This window comes from Nipponia nippon, unplaced genomic scaffold (genome assembly GCF_047370975.1).
Source record: "Nipponia nippon isolate SJK-2023a ecotype South Korea unplaced genomic scaffold, ASM4737097v1 scaffold_5, whole genome shotgun sequence".
Classification (NCBI taxonomy): Eukaryota; Metazoa; Chordata; class Aves; order Pelecaniformes; family Threskiornithidae; genus Nipponia; species Nipponia nippon.
In genome coordinates this window covers 39,922,005-39,940,501 of record NW_028262369.1, presented here as the reverse complement: position 1 = coordinate 39,940,501, position 18,497 = coordinate 39,922,005, and the positions used below count along the sequence as shown (strand labels likewise).

At 38.3% G+C, this 18,497-nt stretch overlaps 1 protein-coding gene across 1 annotated transcript in view; it reads left to right on the top strand.

The window, feature by feature from the left end:
• ABCA4 (ATP binding cassette subfamily A member 4) overlaps positions 1 to 18,497 on the top strand; it is a 74,370-nt gene that overhangs the window by 19,050 nt on the left and 36,823 nt on the right. The window contains exons 9-16 of the mRNA XM_087730938.1: positions 1,349 to 1,488; positions 2,598 to 2,714; positions 3,494 to 3,691; positions 8,093 to 8,298; positions 9,095 to 9,271; positions 12,202 to 12,424; positions 14,006 to 14,227; positions 15,967 to 16,171. Coding sequence (XP_087587064.1) covers positions 1,349 to 1,488; positions 2,598 to 2,714; positions 3,494 to 3,691; positions 8,093 to 8,298; positions 9,095 to 9,271; positions 12,202 to 12,424; positions 14,006 to 14,227; positions 15,967 to 16,171 — 1,488 coding nt within the window. The remainder of the gene's footprint in view (positions 1 to 1,348; positions 1,489 to 2,597; positions 2,715 to 3,493; positions 3,692 to 8,092; positions 8,299 to 9,094; positions 9,272 to 12,201; positions 12,425 to 14,005; positions 14,228 to 15,966; positions 16,172 to 18,497) is intronic.

The following is an 18,497-nucleotide window of genomic DNA, read 5'->3' as shown; positions in this document are numbered from 1 at the left end:
AGCCCAGGAATTGAGAACTGACAGAAATATGTATTTGCTATCAATATGAAGGCATAAACACTGTCATCATCATAATTAAGACAGTCCCTCTGTCTTATCTTCTAATATATGTTACTGATATCAGAAAGAACTAGATGCCTCTGAAGAAGGCTCAGGAAAATACAGTGCTGCATTCTGAAATTACTTTTCTCCAGGATAATTTTTTTTTTTTATAGTCTTTCCACTTGATGGATGGCCTGGAGCACAGGAATTTTAAAATCTCTCTTTTTAAATATTACTCAATTTGATACATGGCAACTGTTCTCTTCCTGCATACAAGTACCTATATTTTGTAGCAGCAATGTTCTACAGCATAATTAAATCTTACATAGAAAATATTTCAATTTACCAGTTTTTGTTGCTTTGATTTCCTCGCTTACCTTCTTGCTATTGTAATGGGAGAGAATGCAAAGAGGAACCAATTTTCTTTTCTACCACTCATTATTTTATCTTTTTATTATGCCCCCTTCTGTTTGCTATTTAGTTTTTCTCTACATTGAGACCACTGGCAATTTTTTCTGTACTAACACCCATATTATAGGTGCTAGTGCATTTCTGTGTCCCTTCTGCTATGATAGATATGGTTGTATGGTTACAAAGTACAGGTGAGCACTTTGCCTGTAGAGAGACTCCTACCTTTCATTGTCCGTGTTGATACTTGGCTCTACTTATGTCTGAACCTTCAAAAGACCTCTAAAAGGCCCAGTACTCCATTTCTTCAGCCAGGGAACAAAACAGTTGAATGCTGTCCAAGTAAGCTAATTATTTCATAGTGCAGGAGTAAGATAGAAATGTTTACATTCAAATGTTTAGTTCTAAATTATTGTAGGATCCAGTTCTGAACTGTTCCAGAGTTCAACATCCAAGCCTGCTGGATTGCCAGTCCAATAGTTCATACTATGCAAGAATTAACCACTAATAGGAGAAAAAATAGCTTCATGTCAGTATCAGCTACAATACAAAGGAGCTAAGTCATTAGGAGAAAAGCAATTAGAGCTCAAAATTGTTCAGTGAGATCTGAACTGTCTAGTTTCCTTCCATTTGAAACATCTTATAAATAACAGCAACTTTCAAATGAGTAAATTTATTTGTTTGCTCTTCTAGTTTCAATGTTGTCTACTTTACAACTCCAATATCTACTTAGTAGTCTTTTCCATTTATTCAGATGTTGTACTTCTACATTGCAGAATGTACTTAACCCATTCAGATTCAAAATGCTTTAAACTGCCAGTAAAAAGCCCTGCAGGACGTTATGTATGATACAATTTGAGTAGTGTTTCATAAAGACTCTCTTTCTTTCTGTCTTTAGCACCCTTTTGTAATGCATTGATCCAGAACTTGGAATCAAACCCTTTAACCAAAATAGCCTGGAGTGCTGTGAAGCCCCTGCTGATGGGAAAAATTCTGTTTGCTCCTGATTCACCTTCTGTACGGCAAATCCTAAAAAATGTAAGAAGGTTCTGAAATACAAAAATGTATATTTTAAAAAATTGCATTCTGAGAAACATATTTTGAAAAACAGTGACCCAGCTACCTCAACCTAATCAGATTTTCTTCTCAGAACTCCATTTGTTCTGATGGTCATCAGAGGAGGGACAGTTACTCTTCGTTTAAAAAACAGGAGACAGATCTTCACTGATTCATCCCATCTTGATCCACACTACATGCTTTTTCCAGCTCAGGTAGCCTTTTGTTGGCGTAATTCCACATTTACACTAGTAAAAATAGTAATGGTTATATATATTTTACAGATGTAGGAACATCAGCAGCTCTGTGCCAGTAAATATTTAAATGAGGCTTGGATAGACTCATTGAGACCTAACACTGAGAGATTACAAACCAATAGCAACATCATGGTTTAGTATTATATATGTTGAAATGATAAATAATTTTCACTTTGTGAAAATAGGATGGAGCCTGGACTCTTCAGCTAAGTACCTGAAGTTGGGTGAAATGAATCTGAGCAGTTAAATGAAGGTCACATATGACCCAGGTTTTGGCCACCTTGTAACTAGCAATTCACTTACTCTCAACATCTATGTAAGGCACAGAAGAAGTGCTGCTCATAGTTCATGCAGGAATACATCAGATTTACAACAGCTCAACATTTCAAATCTTAACTAATATCTTAACTATGAGAGTGTCTGTCTTCTCCAACTGCCTCCCATTTGTTCATCTATCCACATTATCATCTTTCTTTTTAGTTCTTAATGGAGAGAAATAGCCAAGGGGAAAAAGAGAGGAAGAAATCATTCTACCTAAAACCTGAGTATTTAAAGGAATTGAAGTTAACCGGAGTTGATGAGCACTTGTTTTTTCCATTATATATACAACAGAAATTTATCCTAAGTGACTTTGATTCCAATTGGATTTTACAAACTCTTTTTCTGAGGATTATTAACATTTCTACTATTTTAACAAGTTTATTAAGTATTGAAGGTAAAAACTACAACATTTGTAAGTTACAGGTTTCTCTGTCACTGAATGGCTGGATCATAAATTCTGTTTGTTTATCTCCTTAGCTTTCTAACACTCTTTTCTACTGCTTTATTCCTCAGGCAAACTCCACTTTTGAGGAACTTGAACGCCTCAGACTGTTGACCAAAGCTTGGGAAGAAGTAGGACCTCAGCTGTGGTACTTCTTTCAAAACAGCCTGCAAATGAATATGATCCGTGTATGTTATAACTTAGCAGGGATCCTCAGTAAGAGCAGACTTTCACCATTGTTTATTTTTACTAAGGGAGAAGAGAATTAATTTGGAAGGTTTGGCTGGAAGCACAGCCTTTGCAGCAAGGAATCTGTGGCCTTTAGGGCTGTTGAACTGGTTACTGGGCTTGGTTTGAAGTCTAGTCTTACATGCATTACAGCGTCTCTGTGACAAAACCGCAGATCTGGACACTCTCTAGAATCTGGCTAATGACTTGTTAATAAAGGCAGCAATCACTGCTTCCCTGTCTCTCTTCCCTGTTCTCTTCAAGAACAGATAGCTTGATTTTTTTGGGTTCTGCATAGGCAAAGAAGGCAGTAGGACCATGTTTTTGCTGGGTCCAGCAATTTACTACCTTAGGAAATTGCTTATTTCCACATCCCTTAGATCTGGCTTTGATCAGGTGTGAGTAATACCTCTAGTTAAAGTTTATAAAGCAGCTCATCTTAGAGAAAACATTTGTTTTTTCACACTCCTCTATTAGATTAGACATTTATTACATATATCCTCTTGCTTATAAGGGAAAAAAGCAATAAATAGTCAAGGATAAATTTCTTTTCATCCGTTCTTCAAGTCTCACCTCCAGTTCAGCTATGCAATTGCCCATTCATAAAATTAATTCCTTAGCATACCATTTTGTACTACTTCATAGCGAAGAAAGAGCTATGGAAATGGAAACCTTTCTAGCTAAACAGGGCACGTGAAGAAGATCATTGTAGTGAAGCTGTCCTGATGTATTTCCTCAGGACTCTCTGAAGCACCCTACAGTGAGGGACTTCGTGAACAGCCAACTGGGTGCTGAAGGCTTAACTGCTGAACACATAATCAACTTTCTCCACAATGGGTCTCCAGGGAGCCGGGAGAAGGGAATGGTGGACTTTGACTGGCGGAACATCTTCAGTGCTGCAGACCAAGCTCTGCGTTTGCTTAGTCAGTATCTGGAGGTAAGGCTGGGAATACTTGTGGAGAATATCTTAAAGCAGGATACTTGGGTTCTGTGGCAACAGACAAGGAGGTTAAAATCATAAGGCATCTTCATTTGTTTCAAATTTAATCTCAATATTAAAAACATGTTTTTAAAATAATACAGCAGTACAAGAGCATGAATACTTACTATTTATGAAAAAAACGTTCAGTTTGATGATCCCCAAATGCTATATTCAAAATGTTGGTTGAATGTCTGAACACACTAATGATGCTAAGAAACACAAAGTGAATGCAAAACCTCAAGGAAATGGTTTTTTGTAAGTACTAAAAACTGACAGGCCACTAATTTCAGCAAGACCAGGACCAGAGAAGTTAACAGTTCTTTGGCAAGTCCCCCTTCAGGTTTTTAAGCACCTAATCAAAATTCCACTGAAACCAATGAGGGAGTTTCCACTTTTTCCATAGCCACTTCTGACAAGATATCTGTGTGTCTTTCCTGGCATCTGTATCCCCCTTCTCTAGGGTGCTGTGTTTTTAGTGGGGCTCTCTGAGGCTTTTTGAGAGTCACAGTGCAGGAAGTGAAGTGTCATTAAGTAAATAAAAAATGCTAAAAAAGTAGATGAAAATATCGAGCCATTGTAAAAATACTTTCATAGATACTTTTAGTAAGAGGTTACTCTGGTATGGGCAATCTAACTTACTAATGAGTTCGTCAGACTCAGATTAAGTCCAGTGCAAAAAAGCTTATAATTTTTTTAGAGGGCTAGGCAAACTGCTGCATCCATTCCTTCCCAGAGCTGGGTAAGTGACACCAGGAGTTTTTTTGGTTTTATTTTTTTTTCATCCTGTATATTTCTGACTGCAGGTAAAGATATGTTTGGAACTGGATCTGAGATGGGGTGGATTCCTCCTAAGTTAGATAAATGAAATGCCAACTCTTCTTTGTAAACTTTTGAGCCCAAGCAAAACTAGGGGATCCTGCAATGTCGCAGGTTAACTCAGAGAGTTTAAAAAACTGTTGCTGTTGGCAGTAATATTAATACTTGGGAACTCAGCACTTAACATCTGCCATATGAGGGTCAGGGTCTTTATAGAGATGAATTACATCTTACAAGCATCTCTGAAAGAAAAGTAAATATTTAGTTGTTATTTAATGGTTAAATAAGCTGAACCTCAAGCTCACAGAGAAAATTGATACTAGTTGTAGGCAGCAGGACCAAGCCTAGCTCTCCTAATTCCAATCCAGTTCAGTCTAAAAGACCGTTCATCCCCTCCAAGAAGGCAGGAATTGAGAGTTTATCTGCCTTCCTGTAGCTATTACAAGAGGGAACAATAAAGCTTTTGCACAAAAAAGCTCTGCTGATTCTTCTGATGATCTTTTTGCATCGTGTTAGCAGAATTATTTCTTATTCAAGCTGAGTGAAATATATTACTTGCAGCAGGTCAGTGCTGGAACATCCACAATATCAGGGCAGTTGCTGTACCTGGTAATAGATCTTTGTGTCCTAAAGTTCTTTGTAATGAGCTTATTCTTTTAAGCCTGCTGTTTACACTGAGTTGTTAGCATTTGAGAATGTTTTCACGCTGTGCCAAGCACAATAAGAACAAATAGCTCCCTTTCAGGGACACACTACTCCTTACCATAGTATGCAATGAGGAGAGGTGCGCGGCCAGCAACTGTCTTTGGAGACTCCAGATCTCTGCTGCAAGCTGTGGTGCAGCTGAGAATCCCGCAAATTATGCAGTGGCTGCTCATCCTCACCACCCCAAGAATTTCCTGTTCTTCCCTTTGATTACCTTAGGCCACAGAACAGCTAAACTGTTTGAGAGAGCCACGTAGTCACCTCTTTATGCTTATTATTTTCTGGTTTTATCTTCCAAACCTGTTCTTAGTATTTTAGTTTTGGTTTTCTCATCTTCATTGGACCATTTTAAATTGTTATATAATTACTGGGAGAAGATCTGAAGTAAATTTCCCCAAGTGGTTGATGAATGAATTTTGATATAGTGAGGTTTATGAAGGCACAAGCTGTGTTGCAATTCACTGAAAAAAAGCCTAGGCAGAGCATACAGCCTTTGTTTTGAGTGCAGTTAGTGTTAAGAGAAAGGAAGTCTAGCTTTTGGATAGTAGATTACAATAGAAAATCTCTTTTCACTTTCAAATGGTGTGAATTTATTGCAACATTGGTGTCTTAGCCTGTGTTCTTATACAAGCTTTGGTTTCATTTTACTCATGCAGAAGATCTATAAGCATTTGTGTTTTCTGTTTTGAACTCTTGCTCCTTCCTTTACTGGACCCCTGGATAAGAGCCTATACTGCTCCTCAGCCTAGTCCAGACACTGTCTATTCTGCAGTGAAAATCTAGACAAGATCAATTGTCTGTCAGTACTTTTCCAGTGCCATTCCACAGATTCCCATGGAAAACTACATGAGTTCTTCTGCAGCTGCAAAAAGTACCTTGAAAATAATTCCTCATAACAAAGAAACAGCAAATAGTCCTCCGCACTTACACAGCAGGACTTTGCTGTGGAAACACTGACACTTTGGCAAGAACTAAACTGAGTTCCAGAACTCAACTATGTGGGATAAACGTATCCCAAAAAAATTAATACAACCTGAGCCATCAGTCTAATTTGATTTCTCTTCTGGCATACAAACCAGAACAGTAAAGCTACAAAATAATAAAGTTATCAATTTAAGCACTGTTTTGCTGCCAGTTAAAAATACATTTTCATATAGATCCCATTAAACTGCGATACTTCAAGTTTTAAAGGAAACAGGGCAAGATTTATCACAGGGAAAGGTTAAATAAAGGAGTCTTTAAGATGTCTGCCCATTAAATAACAAGTTGCCTGTATGAACACTTTGATGTGGAGTAATTTTTGGTTATTGACCCACAAGAGATGATCAAGAAGATAAGACCAAACAAGTTAGCCTCCTGGAGTTTTATGAAGCAAGATAATTCAATAAGTATCTTCCCAGTCCATCAGGAGGTTAAATACTTCTAGTCTCTGGTAATGCCTTGCCAATTCTGAAGGGCAGAAGCTAAATATATAAACATAAGTCTGTAATTTTACAGATAACTAATGATAAAGTTTGTAGCCTTCACAGTCTTTGTGTTTTACAATGCCTGTTAAGTACTAGTTAAATGGGGGGACACGAAGGGCTTAGATTTTGATGACTTGGTGTCTTGTATTTGGACTGATAATACATTTCACAATAATGACAGAGACTAATACAGAAGACAGTTTGCTGTGAAGGGCAAACTATGTTTTATTATTGAGACAGCTGAAGCATGTTAACTTAAGCAAGCAGGTTAATCACACGTCAGAATTCAGTAGGGACAAAATATTAAGAGTAAGATCAATTGACTAGTTGACTGGCATTAAATAGGAATAAATGCCTAAATACCTAAGAGACTTTAAGATTCAAATTTATGCTCTGACTCTGCCAGCACTTCACTTGACAAAGAGCTTTTCAGCTTTTCACTGCTTTTTCAGTCCACAGCTAATGTGCTTTTCTTATGGATCAGTCATCCTTTAGCTCCCTGGTGTTCACTCAGGCACTTCCTAGGCTGAAAAAAAGGTCCCAAAACTTGAAAAAGGATAGTGTTTTGATTCAACTGACCTGCTAAAAAGCTCTCCTGGCCAGATTTATTTTATCTGGCCTGAGTTAATTTTATCTCCTGGATGCCGACTGTGGAGACAGTTCCTGCAACTGGGACCTCATCTGTGCTGCAGCTTTATCCCTTCCAATTCAGATATTTGAATTTTTGAGGGAACCTTCCAAGTATAGTCCAAGTGGCAGAGTTCACATTTCCATGGCTGGATGATTACAGTGGCTTAAATGTATTTTTTAAAAATATTTCATTCTATCTAATTAGTAAACGTGGCACCATAGGCTTTGGCTGAACCTAGTACTGGCTGTACGTTTTGTGCAGGTACGTCTAAATTTGCCCTGTCATACTTAAGTTGCAACAGCAGCTCCTGCTTTAGTAGCCACCCTTGCTTGATTTCTTACTTGTTGGGATGGACGTTTTTTGAGCTTGGAGGAGGCAATGCTTAAATATCAGGAATAAACTGCTTTCAAAATTATTGCATCCGCTCACATTGACCACACCAATGCTAAATCTGAGGTTTACAGTTTGGTTTAGGGAGAATTATGTTTCTGACCTTGTATTGATAATGCTGTATATTTTGAATTTGTCATAAGAATTAGACTAAGAATGGGGAAGCTTTCAGGAAGGAGGGGAGAGTCAACTTTTAATGGTTTCAGAATAAGCTTTTAAAGCTGAAAATAGCAACTACTTCAAATGAACCTACCTCTCTTTTCTGTTTTCAACTATTGATGTTTGCTTTAATGTACACCTCTTACTAGTTTATTGCCATGCAATTTTTCTTTTTGTGATTATTTGTAGTGCTTGACCTTGGATAAATTTGAAGGTTATCTTGATGAAGCTCAGCTGACTCACCAAGCCCTTCATTTGCTGGAGGAAAACAAATTCTGGGCTGGTGTCGTTTTTCCAGACATAGAGCCTACAACCAGCAGTCTTCCACCACTTGTGAAATACAAGATCCGGATGGACATAGATGCAGTGGAGAAAACCAACAAAATCAAAGACAGGTAAGTGATGGTTCCTTCTCAGTTCTTGCCTGCCATAGCATGAATATGAGAGACATAAGGACACTTGAACCTGCATTGGAGACATGCATGAAATCCAACTGTATTCACCAATAGTTAGTATGTAAGGCAGTGAGCATCCATCTCCAGTTACCAGGTACTGACACAAGTGCATCACTCTTGTGAACAGTTAGAACAAGCAGCGGGTAGGTGCATGGATATACAGCAAAGGGAATGGCTCTGCTCAGAATCTATTTAGTAACCTGCTTTTAGTTGGCTCCATCACTGCGAGAGGCAGACAGGGAAGTCCTACGTGGATTGTGACCCAGCTGTCCTGGGCAGTAGAACTTCTCTGCTGTTCCTCCTCAAGGCCCCCCTCAAATGGACTGACTTAAAGGGACAGAAGAAATAATTTCTCAGGATTGTCTACATAGAGGAATATAATGGTGTCTGGTAGTTGCAATTCAGCTGTTCCAGTTTAATCTCCAAGGATACTGTATTTCAAATACAGTTATTTCTATTCTAGAACAGTTACTCTGCTACATGATTAATTTATGTACATTTTTGGCCAAAATTGCTATTCTACGTCATTGTAGAGAAAATTAAAGGAAACAAAAGAACCTTCCAGGTCATATACTTTCTCAAGCAATGTGGTCTGACAGACCAAAATCTAGAAAAGACAATTCCAAGCAGTGCCCCTACAATTCCAGTAGCTAAGATTTTTTTTTTTTTTTTCCCCCCACCCCTCCCTTAAAGGCACTGGTTACCCAAATGAGTTCCATGTGAATTTTCTTTTGAGGTACTGGGATCCTGGTCCAAGAGCTGATCCTGTGGATGATTTACGTTATATCTGGGGAGGCTTTGCATATCTCCAAGACATGATTGAGCATGGGATTATAAAGACCCAGACCAACACTGAAGTGCCATTAGGAATTTATCTGCAGCAAATGCCATATCCGTGTTTTGTGGATGATGTGTGAGTAAAAGCAGTTTATCTTAATTCTGATGAATACTTGGATTGCTGGGCACTTTAAGACTCTCAAGCACCAGTTCTAACCCTAGTCCTGAGGTATACATGCAAGAGCAATAACTGAGACATAACTGAATTAATTTGTTCTTTTCCTTATACTGCCATAACCCAGCCTCCAGAAGTCACCTTTGCCAAAATTCTACTCCTAATCCCAATCCTGACCTTTGTTGCATCCAGGCAACGAGTGTCCAGACCTAAAATGAAGACAAGACATTGACCCCTTAAAAGCAGAAGGTTTCTTCCAATTTTTGCATATCACACAAAATCCAAAAAAATAATCTGGAGTTTTTTTGGCCTTACTTTTCTAGGCAATAATAATACCCTAACTTAAACCTTCACGTTGATTACAGCCAAGAATCTGTTGTCAACAGGGCACCCCAACTATAATGCTTTGATCCCTAACAATGTCAGCCCTGGAACTACCCCTGTGATTACACAGGACCCAGCAAAAATGTGATCTTTTAAAAAGTTTTTATCTAACTAAAACTAAGCCTCATGCTATAGCATATGACCAGTGCCTGTAGCAAAACTGAACACAAAGCGCTGACCCATGTTAGAACAAACACTGCATCCTTCAGTTAACTGTGCAGAATCCATTGAAGTGTAGTAAGCTGCTTTTCCCTAATTACATCTCTAAAACCCAGCTCTCTTTATATCCAAAGAATCATTCGTAAAGAAAAATTGAACAGAAAATGCTTGTCCCAATGGAATTGGGCCCTCTCTTGCTATCTCTGTAAGTCATGAAGAATCAAACAACCCAGTCTCTTCAAGTGTATTACCAAACCCTAACTGTAGACTTAATCATATCTAGATAAACCAATACCCAAAGCTGTAGGTTTTGGTCCTTGAAGACACCTACAGGTCTTGCAGAATCCCAAGACAATTTAAGCTCTTGAAACTCTTTCTTTCCAAAATCCTAACTGCATCCTTAAAGAGGATTCCATTTATAATTACATGACTAGTATCTGCAGTCAAACTGGATATACAACATTGGTTTCTGTTAACATGAGCCCTTTTCCTTCCCTTGTGGATGCTACAATTTTCAACAATAACCTGATATTCTCTAACCTTCTTCTCCCTAATTCCTGTCCATGGTTTTTATGAAGATTGACTGGTTTTTTGTCTTAAATCTCATATGAATCTAGCAAAGGGTTCCAGGACTGTGGCTGCAGTTCATTATTGCAGGCACCAGGAGTTTCTTTCCCTGGTGAAGAGCAGAATAAAGAAGCTAAAGGAGAAAGAGGTGGTTTGTTGCTCTGTAATGAAAAAAGAAAGAGACTGTGCTCCTGGATGTGGAGATTTCATGGCTGCATGGAGGCAGTGGGACTGTAGACACCCATTAGCACTGCCTGAACCAGCACGTGTGCTCCAGATTTTATGAAGTGGTGCCTCTTTCCTGTTCACAGTGTACCTGTTCCAGTGCTGCGATCTGTGCTACTGAAACTGTCTTGGTATACATTTCACTCAAAAAAAAAAAAAGTGCTGTAGAAATCATTTCATATAGTTCTGTCAGTGTTCTCTGTTTAGGCAAATGCTAGTACTTCAGATAATGGCAGATTGCAGATATACATAATTTGACCTGTCATTCCCATCAGTCATTACGTGTTAGCCTGACAAAATGTCGCCCTGGCAAGCCTGCTGTTTATTTCCCCCCACTGAGAATACTGCAGGGGCAGAAACCCCATCTGTGCAAAACTTTTCTGAAGCCTGCAGCAGCCACACACAGTTCAGGGCTGATATCCAAACCCAGTGATGGTCTCTGCAGAGAGCCTGCTTAAGTGAAGCAAGTGCATCCTCACAGTAAACATGTATGTTGTTCTAAGCATGGCCTAGTGCTGGGTTACATGTGTCCACCAACAAGCAAAACCTAGCGTACCCTGGGCCATTCCACAGAAGCATGGCTTTGTTTCAGCAGGCTAGATTGCTCTTCAGGAATTCTTGGTGAAAAAGTGAAGTTTTTCCTTTTGTTTAGACAATGGTAGCTATGATAGCATATGGCAAAAATGTAATTCTGTAGGGCTGAGATTTAGGAAGGTTTTTTGCTCCTTTTTGTTTTTAGCAGCTCTAAGCTTTTGGCATTTAAAGAATCCAGTCCATTTGGTTTTCAGGGTAATTTCATTGAAAAATTGCAATCCCAAATCCATAGAAAATGTTTTCAGCTTTGTCACCCCAAAATCTTTCTCACCCTGACAGCACACTTGGGGCAGTGCTTCACCAAGGATCATCTGCCAGGGCTGAGCAGCCTCGGAGTCTGGGGGGGAGAGGCAGAGAAAGGGAGCAGTGCTTTCACCACAGTACATGAAGGGCCACCCACAGCAGCCTGTCCCAGCAGTGTGTCATTTTGGAAGTGGTACTATGTGGGACAGTCCTAATGCATTCCCCAAGTCATGGTTTATATGAATTTTGGCAGCCTTGCTGGCAGCATCTGATGCTTTTAATGCTTAATTTGTTTAATTCTTTTGCCAGTGAATCTTGGGAGCATAAAAAGACAGTGACACTCCCAAATTGTTAACATTAGCCTATGTCTTAAAATATTCTTTGTACATCGTAGTAAAAGCATTATGGCAATTTGCTGTGAAGAGATATATATTTTCATGAGTCACCACATGTTTTGTAGCCTTCAGTAACCCTTAGAACCTCTTTGTAAAATAGAAAGAACATTTATCTGTCTCATGGGAGTGCAGCAACCATTAGTTCATTAATATTTAAGTTGCTTGTGAAGTTCACTAGCAAAGTGTTATTGAAGTTTAGTCTGAGAATTTCCAGTCCCATGTTTAATAAATGCATTCTTCCTCACTCCTTTTCATTCTTGCTTTTCATCTCAATATTCCTGTTTTACCTAAAATTAATTCATTCCTCCCTTCTTGCTTTGGTAGCTTCATGATCACCTTAAACCGCGCCTTTCCTATCTTCATGGTGCTAGCTTGGATATATTCAGTTTCCATGATCGTGAAGAGCATAGTGCTGGAGAAGGAAATGCGTCTGAAAGAGGCTATGAAGAACAGGGGTATAACTAATGGGGTGATTTGGTGCACTTGGTTCCTAGACAGCTTCGTCATGATGGCTGCGAGCACGTTCCTCCTCACGGCACTGATTATGGTAAGGCTTGCCACTCTCAGACACACTGTTGTGTTTGCACTGCTGATACCAGTTTGCTGTTGAGAAGGGATAGCAGCCATTCCTAGGGAGATGAGAATGGACGGTGGCCTGTTCTGATCACAGCACGTAGCTGGCACATTCTTCTAAGCAGACCTCATGACAGCATCAGCACTTGGCAGAGACAGAAAGATAAATTCGGTAGTAAGATTTATTGTGAGATCCCCCACAGAACAATACATCAAGCTGATTACTCTGTATATTGTATTCCCTGTAGACAGAGGCAGATCTCCCAATAAATAATAATTGTTGCTTTAAATAGAAGGGATCATAACATGAAGAATTTTAATCTTGTAATTCACCATATGTGATTCATTTCTAATATTCAGTGCTTGCCTGCTTAGAAATTATGTCACTGTTTCAATGGAAAAAGAGACTGCAAAGACAGAACTTTCAGGATAGCCTGGAAAAAAAGAAAAAGAAAAAAAAAACCCACAACCTTTTGCTTCTGTGACTCAGAATTGCTGTAATTTTTATAACTTTTCAGGACAGTTTGGATATTGTCTCTAAAGACTACCTCTTACCTTTGTTACCTGAGATCCAAGCTCCTCCTAGCTGCTATATTTAGTTATATAAGTCTGTAGCATTTTGATAAGGAAGAATACCCTTGAATCTTTTCTGATGTGGGGAACTGTTACTGGTATAAATGCATAGTTAGGGTTCAATCAGCTCTATCTTATCAGCCTGCCCTGATGAGTTGTTATAGTTCCTTGAGGTTCCGTTACAGCTTGGGTGGATAGAGAAAGCTTACTTTATTTGCTGCACTGGTTTAATTAAAAATCAGGAGGTAGTTAATACCAGAGAGGAATGTGCTTATACCTATAATTTGCTTCCTTTCCTAGATTTCACTATGCCAGTGTGGGGCACCTTTGTAAATACATTCTTATGAGAGGTTGTATCACCGTTGATAAAGAAATCAGTCTCAGAGGCCCAGTGGGTTGTTGCAACAATGTTGAGACCTATTTATAGCCTTATAGACCTGTTTGAGCCTTATATAAGGCTTTATAATTTTCCTGTTAGTTTTTTGCTTTAAAGATGCATTTTGTCAGGCTTCCTTACATTGTCTTTCCTGCACATCGAGCAAGTGGACTGAGGAGAAGATGAGAAGACATCAATGAAAAATTGTTATGATAGTTCAAATAGTTTTATTTAAAATGTATGAATTACCAAGAAGGCACATCTTGCTTGGAATCATGTTTGTTTATTAAGACAGGGACAGAATGTCCATTTTCAATCAGTTATGATCTTAGTTCAGTCGTCAAATATGAATATGAACTCCACAGTCTATTGTACTAACCTGAAGTCACAATCCAGGAGCAGAGATAAAGTTAAATGAAGGATTTGTTATTGTAATGACCTTGGGTGTTGAAACATTACTGCCTGGGAGAGTTAGAAGTCATATTAGGTAAGAAAGACTGGCTTATTACTCATTACAGGTTACATGTCAATGGCAAGTCTGACCTTTTCTGTTAGTTCAGAAAGTGACAATACTTCTAAATTTTTCCGTGTTCCTTTTGCTTACAGTGCGGACAAGTACTACATTATAGCAATCCACTTCTCTTCTTTCTATTCCTACTGACATTCACCACAGCCACCATAATGCAGTGTTTCTTGTTCAGCACCTTCTTCTCCAAAGCAAATCTGGCAGCTGCCTGCAGTGGTGTCATCTACTTCACCTTGTACCTGCCCCACATTGTCTGCTTTGTCTGGCAAGACCGCATGAGTGTTAATCTGAAGATCCTAGCAGTAAGCCTTTCACTGATTATATGGTACCTTTGGGGTCAAATTTTAGCTGTCCTTCTCACTGTGCGTATGTGAGTAACAAAGCATTGCACACCGCTTCCTCAGAGAGGAAGACCTCTGAATCTCTCTCAAATGATTAGGGATTGCAAGTGAATAAGCCTAAGAAGCCTAGTGACCAAGAGATATTTTCATGGCTTTTAGAAAATGCAATAAAATTTATTTTACTTTTTGAATGCTAGGAAATTAGCATAATGTTCAAAAAGTTTTGAACAATTCCTTATAAGTCAAAGCAAATTTAACTTCTGGTATGTTTAATAAATACAAAGGCAATTCACAAAATGGGGACAATTATCTTTATGTGCTATAACCTAGTTAACAGGATAATATCTAAGGATGAGAAGACCTCAGATTCACATTCCTTCTTTAGCTGAACATAGAGTTAGGATTTGAGCCCAAGTGACAAAGCTCTGAGAAATATCTTCCATCTAAAAAGGTGTAGACGTTCTCCATGCAGTGCTTCCTTGTTGGTTCTCTTCCATAATAGGCAAGATACTTAACAATTCAGTGGAGCTGGAAACTTCTTGCTGTTTTTTTAATTAGAACTGTGAACTTACAAAATTATTCACATTGATTTTTCTGTTGCCCAATGAATCAGGAAGGAAAGTGGGTGTTTGAATCTAGTCTCCCCATCTTTGCTCAGCATTCTAACAACCTAAGTAAAAGAGAAGTACTGTTTTCTCCTCTTGCACTAGGAAATCTAATGAAAAGGGAAAAAGAAAAAACTCTTAAAAAAAAAAAAGCTATAACTAAGTATAAATATGGCTATGAATCAGCTTTCTTAACTGATGTACTATACACATGTAGTATATACCAGTTTTAGTTCTACCAATTAAGGTAATAAAATGCAAAACTTGGTCCTGTCATTAAGTTAGGAAATGGGTAGGGTTGGCCTCTGGCAGGTTCTGATTTGGGAAGAAATCTTGACACTAGCACACAGTCTAAGCATAAAAATTTTTAAGGAGAAGTAAAGTAATTGAACAATGAATGCATTGCTGAAAATCAAACATTTTTTACTTAGCACACTGTGATAATGCCTCACTGAGCGCTGCTGTTGGGATCCCTCTTGTCCCCTCATTTTCCTAAGGTCTGGCATTCCTGGTTGAACTACATATCCTGTGAAACAGTGTTATATCTCTTCTTGCTCTGTTTTTGCAACACAACACTGAAGAGGATGTTCAGATACTATACTGGTTTGTTAGTTTGTTGTATGAAAACTAGGTAGCAGACACACCACGGGAGGGGATGGTTGTGGTTTTCCTTATCCTGAGCATCTGGTGTACTTTCTGTCTTGTTACTCATAGTGGCCCTGCCCCATACACTCAGGAAATACTTTGTTTCTCCAAGATAGGCAAAGGTATACACTGCAGACTTCTAGGTGCATCTATAGTATTTTTTGAACAGAGACATTAATGGAAAAAAACAAGCTGTGAAGGTTGCCTAGTAGCTAAAGAAAGTACAGCCAAGGTTGAATTCAGTCTATTATGGCTAAATACTGTTTAGAATTGCTGCCATTCAGAGGATTAAACATCCCAATCCAATATAAAAGTGAAACCTCTTTTCCCTGATCATTTGTTAGGCATTATCAAGTTTTGAAGTCCAGTCCCTAAAGGTTGTCTTTTTTTGTGATTGCTTTACAAAATGTCCCTCTGTCTGAGTTGAATGCCATTTTTCTTTTATTGCAGAGTTTGCTTTCTCAAGTAGCTTTTGGTTTCGGTACAGAATACTTGTCACGCTATGAAGAGCAAGGTCTTGGCCTACAGTGGGGTAACATCAGAACCAGTCCCTTGGAAGGAGATGAATATAGTTTTCTTTTTTCCATTAAAATGATGCTTTTTGATGCTTTTCTCTATGGAATACTTTCTTGGTATCTTGATAATATTTTTCCAGGTATGTCAATTTCTTATTCATACAAAGTAGTGGTAGTTGTTGTAAACTGTGTTAGTCTAACCAGTCTCTGAGTATTTGTCTGTCAGAAAAAGTGTATTTGACATTGTAGACCACGAGTCTTATCCAATATAGCACTACTGGTTTATTAAGGACTTCCACTTTTCTCTCTTCCTTTTTCCTTTCTCCTATTTTAGTCCTGAAAAGAATGGAAAAGGAGGAAAGAGTAAGAAGGAGGATGCAAATTCTGGTCCTGTTTTAAAATTTAAATAGAAAATAAACCTACAGAAGTATCATCTGTTAAAAGCCAATTTGTGTACATATTTTTCTTTGGAGAAGTTGCAACCATTTCTAGTGAGAATTTTTTAAATTTTTGAAAATATAGAAATAACAGTTCTAGTTCACATATATACTATGGCTACATTAGGCCAACTGTTTCTTAAAGGATGGTACTATTTCCTGAGGCGTATGCTGTGTCCTAGGCAGCTGTGAAAGTTCCTGTGTGGATTTATTTTATTTCTAAATGGGAATCCTAGTTCTAGTGCGCATTCACGAAATAATTTTCTTTGTTATCAATTACAAAGTTTGGGAACTTTCTTTGTGAGAAAATGGTTTGTCCTTGTAGCTTAAATGGTTATCTTGCTTCTTATTGAATACTGTTACAATATAATAAATGCAGACTCTTATGCCGTACAAGCAAGTGAGCTTTCTTTTCATTAATTTATTACTCCCACATGTGAACTGCAGTTCCAGAATGTGTTTCTTGGCAGATGGCTGTCTTTTTTCCTTCTGTTTTTATTTGTTTGGGTTTTTTTGTTTTGGTTTGTTTTTTTGTTTTTTTTTTCTGGAGTGGTTACTTAGAATTTGAGATGTTGTAGATTTTCTAGCTATGAAGGAAAATCAGTGATGGATAAGGTAAGATGGTGCTTATCTGCACACATCACTTATGAGAGTTAATCTAAATCAAGAATAGATAAGGATTTGTTAAATGATTTTAGATATGTGTGAGGATATTTTGCTTCAAAATTAAAATATGACCTTAAGTCTGCTTTGTTTGTGTTCCTACAAAAGTGAGCTTTGCTACATCAAATTAATGCCTTTTCTGTTTTTAAGAAATGTGTCCTCACAAAGTAGTTTAATGCAATTTTGACATACTTATTTTCAAAGCTGATTTGCAGGAACTTTCCTAAAAGTTCCTCTTTGGAGAAGCCTGTGTTGCAACTCTATTTTAAAAAAGAATGGACGATGTACTATTTCCATGAACACAGCAGGAATTAAACAACAGGAGTTTTTTTGCTCATAGATCCGAGGTGTTTTTTTTCAGCCAGCACTTTACACAAAAGTAACGCCTCTCAGGACTTCTATTCGTTAGCTTCAATTCCTCCCAATATTTGCTCTGAGTGTCTCCTTGGCTTTCTGCTCCACTGTTTCTGTGGAATTTCTCATAGCATTTCTCTGTCACACACATGCCAGACCTACCAAGTCAATGCTGTAGTCTTTGAGCTTACTATATGAGTTCCCTGGATAATCCTTTGAACCATATGGTTCAGCTCCTGCTCAAGTTTTCTCTGCAGCCAACTACCCATTGGCACACTGCTTCTTTGGCTATTTGAACATTCTGCCCCGTAATGGAGTTCACTTGTGTTTTGCATTCATCCTGAATGAGAAGCAGTTGTTTTAGCCACCAGCTTCAAAGGGGTATAATCCAGTTCATAACCAGTGCAAGGCAAACTGCTTATGGATGCAGACAGAGCATTTGTGTGCATTAATGGGAATACAAGTGGTTGCCTGACGTACAGGGTATTTTTGGTAAGTCAGAAATAAGCAGACACTTTCATAAACAGTGGTTTTCAATATAGAAAAACTGACCGTCTTTCAGTGAGCACCACAAATTCCCCTTGCTTATTTTGAGTAAGTAGCACAAGGCCAATAGCATCTGGGTTCACAAGGATGCCAGTTTTAAACATAGCTCAAATCCCTGCATTCTATAAATCAATATGATCCAGGAAAGCAGTGTTGACTTGCACTAGCTCTGGTCTGGCCTGACAAGAACTGATAATGTTATTGTACTTTCTCTTTTCAAAACAGAATTAGCCTGTGACCCAAAAAGTCCATTTCTGCTTAAGAAAAGTATTACTCTGTTGTCACTTTTCCTGCAAGGCTGTGTGCTGAAATAAGCGCCAGAGTCTCTTTTCTCATTGCCAATTGTGAATTCAGGCCCAGGGTATTAAGTGTAAATATAATAAGCTTTTCACTCATGTCAACCCTCAAGTGTTAAGTGGGCCTTAAAAGAAAATCTTTCAGTGAGGCTATGATCCCATCTTAGACA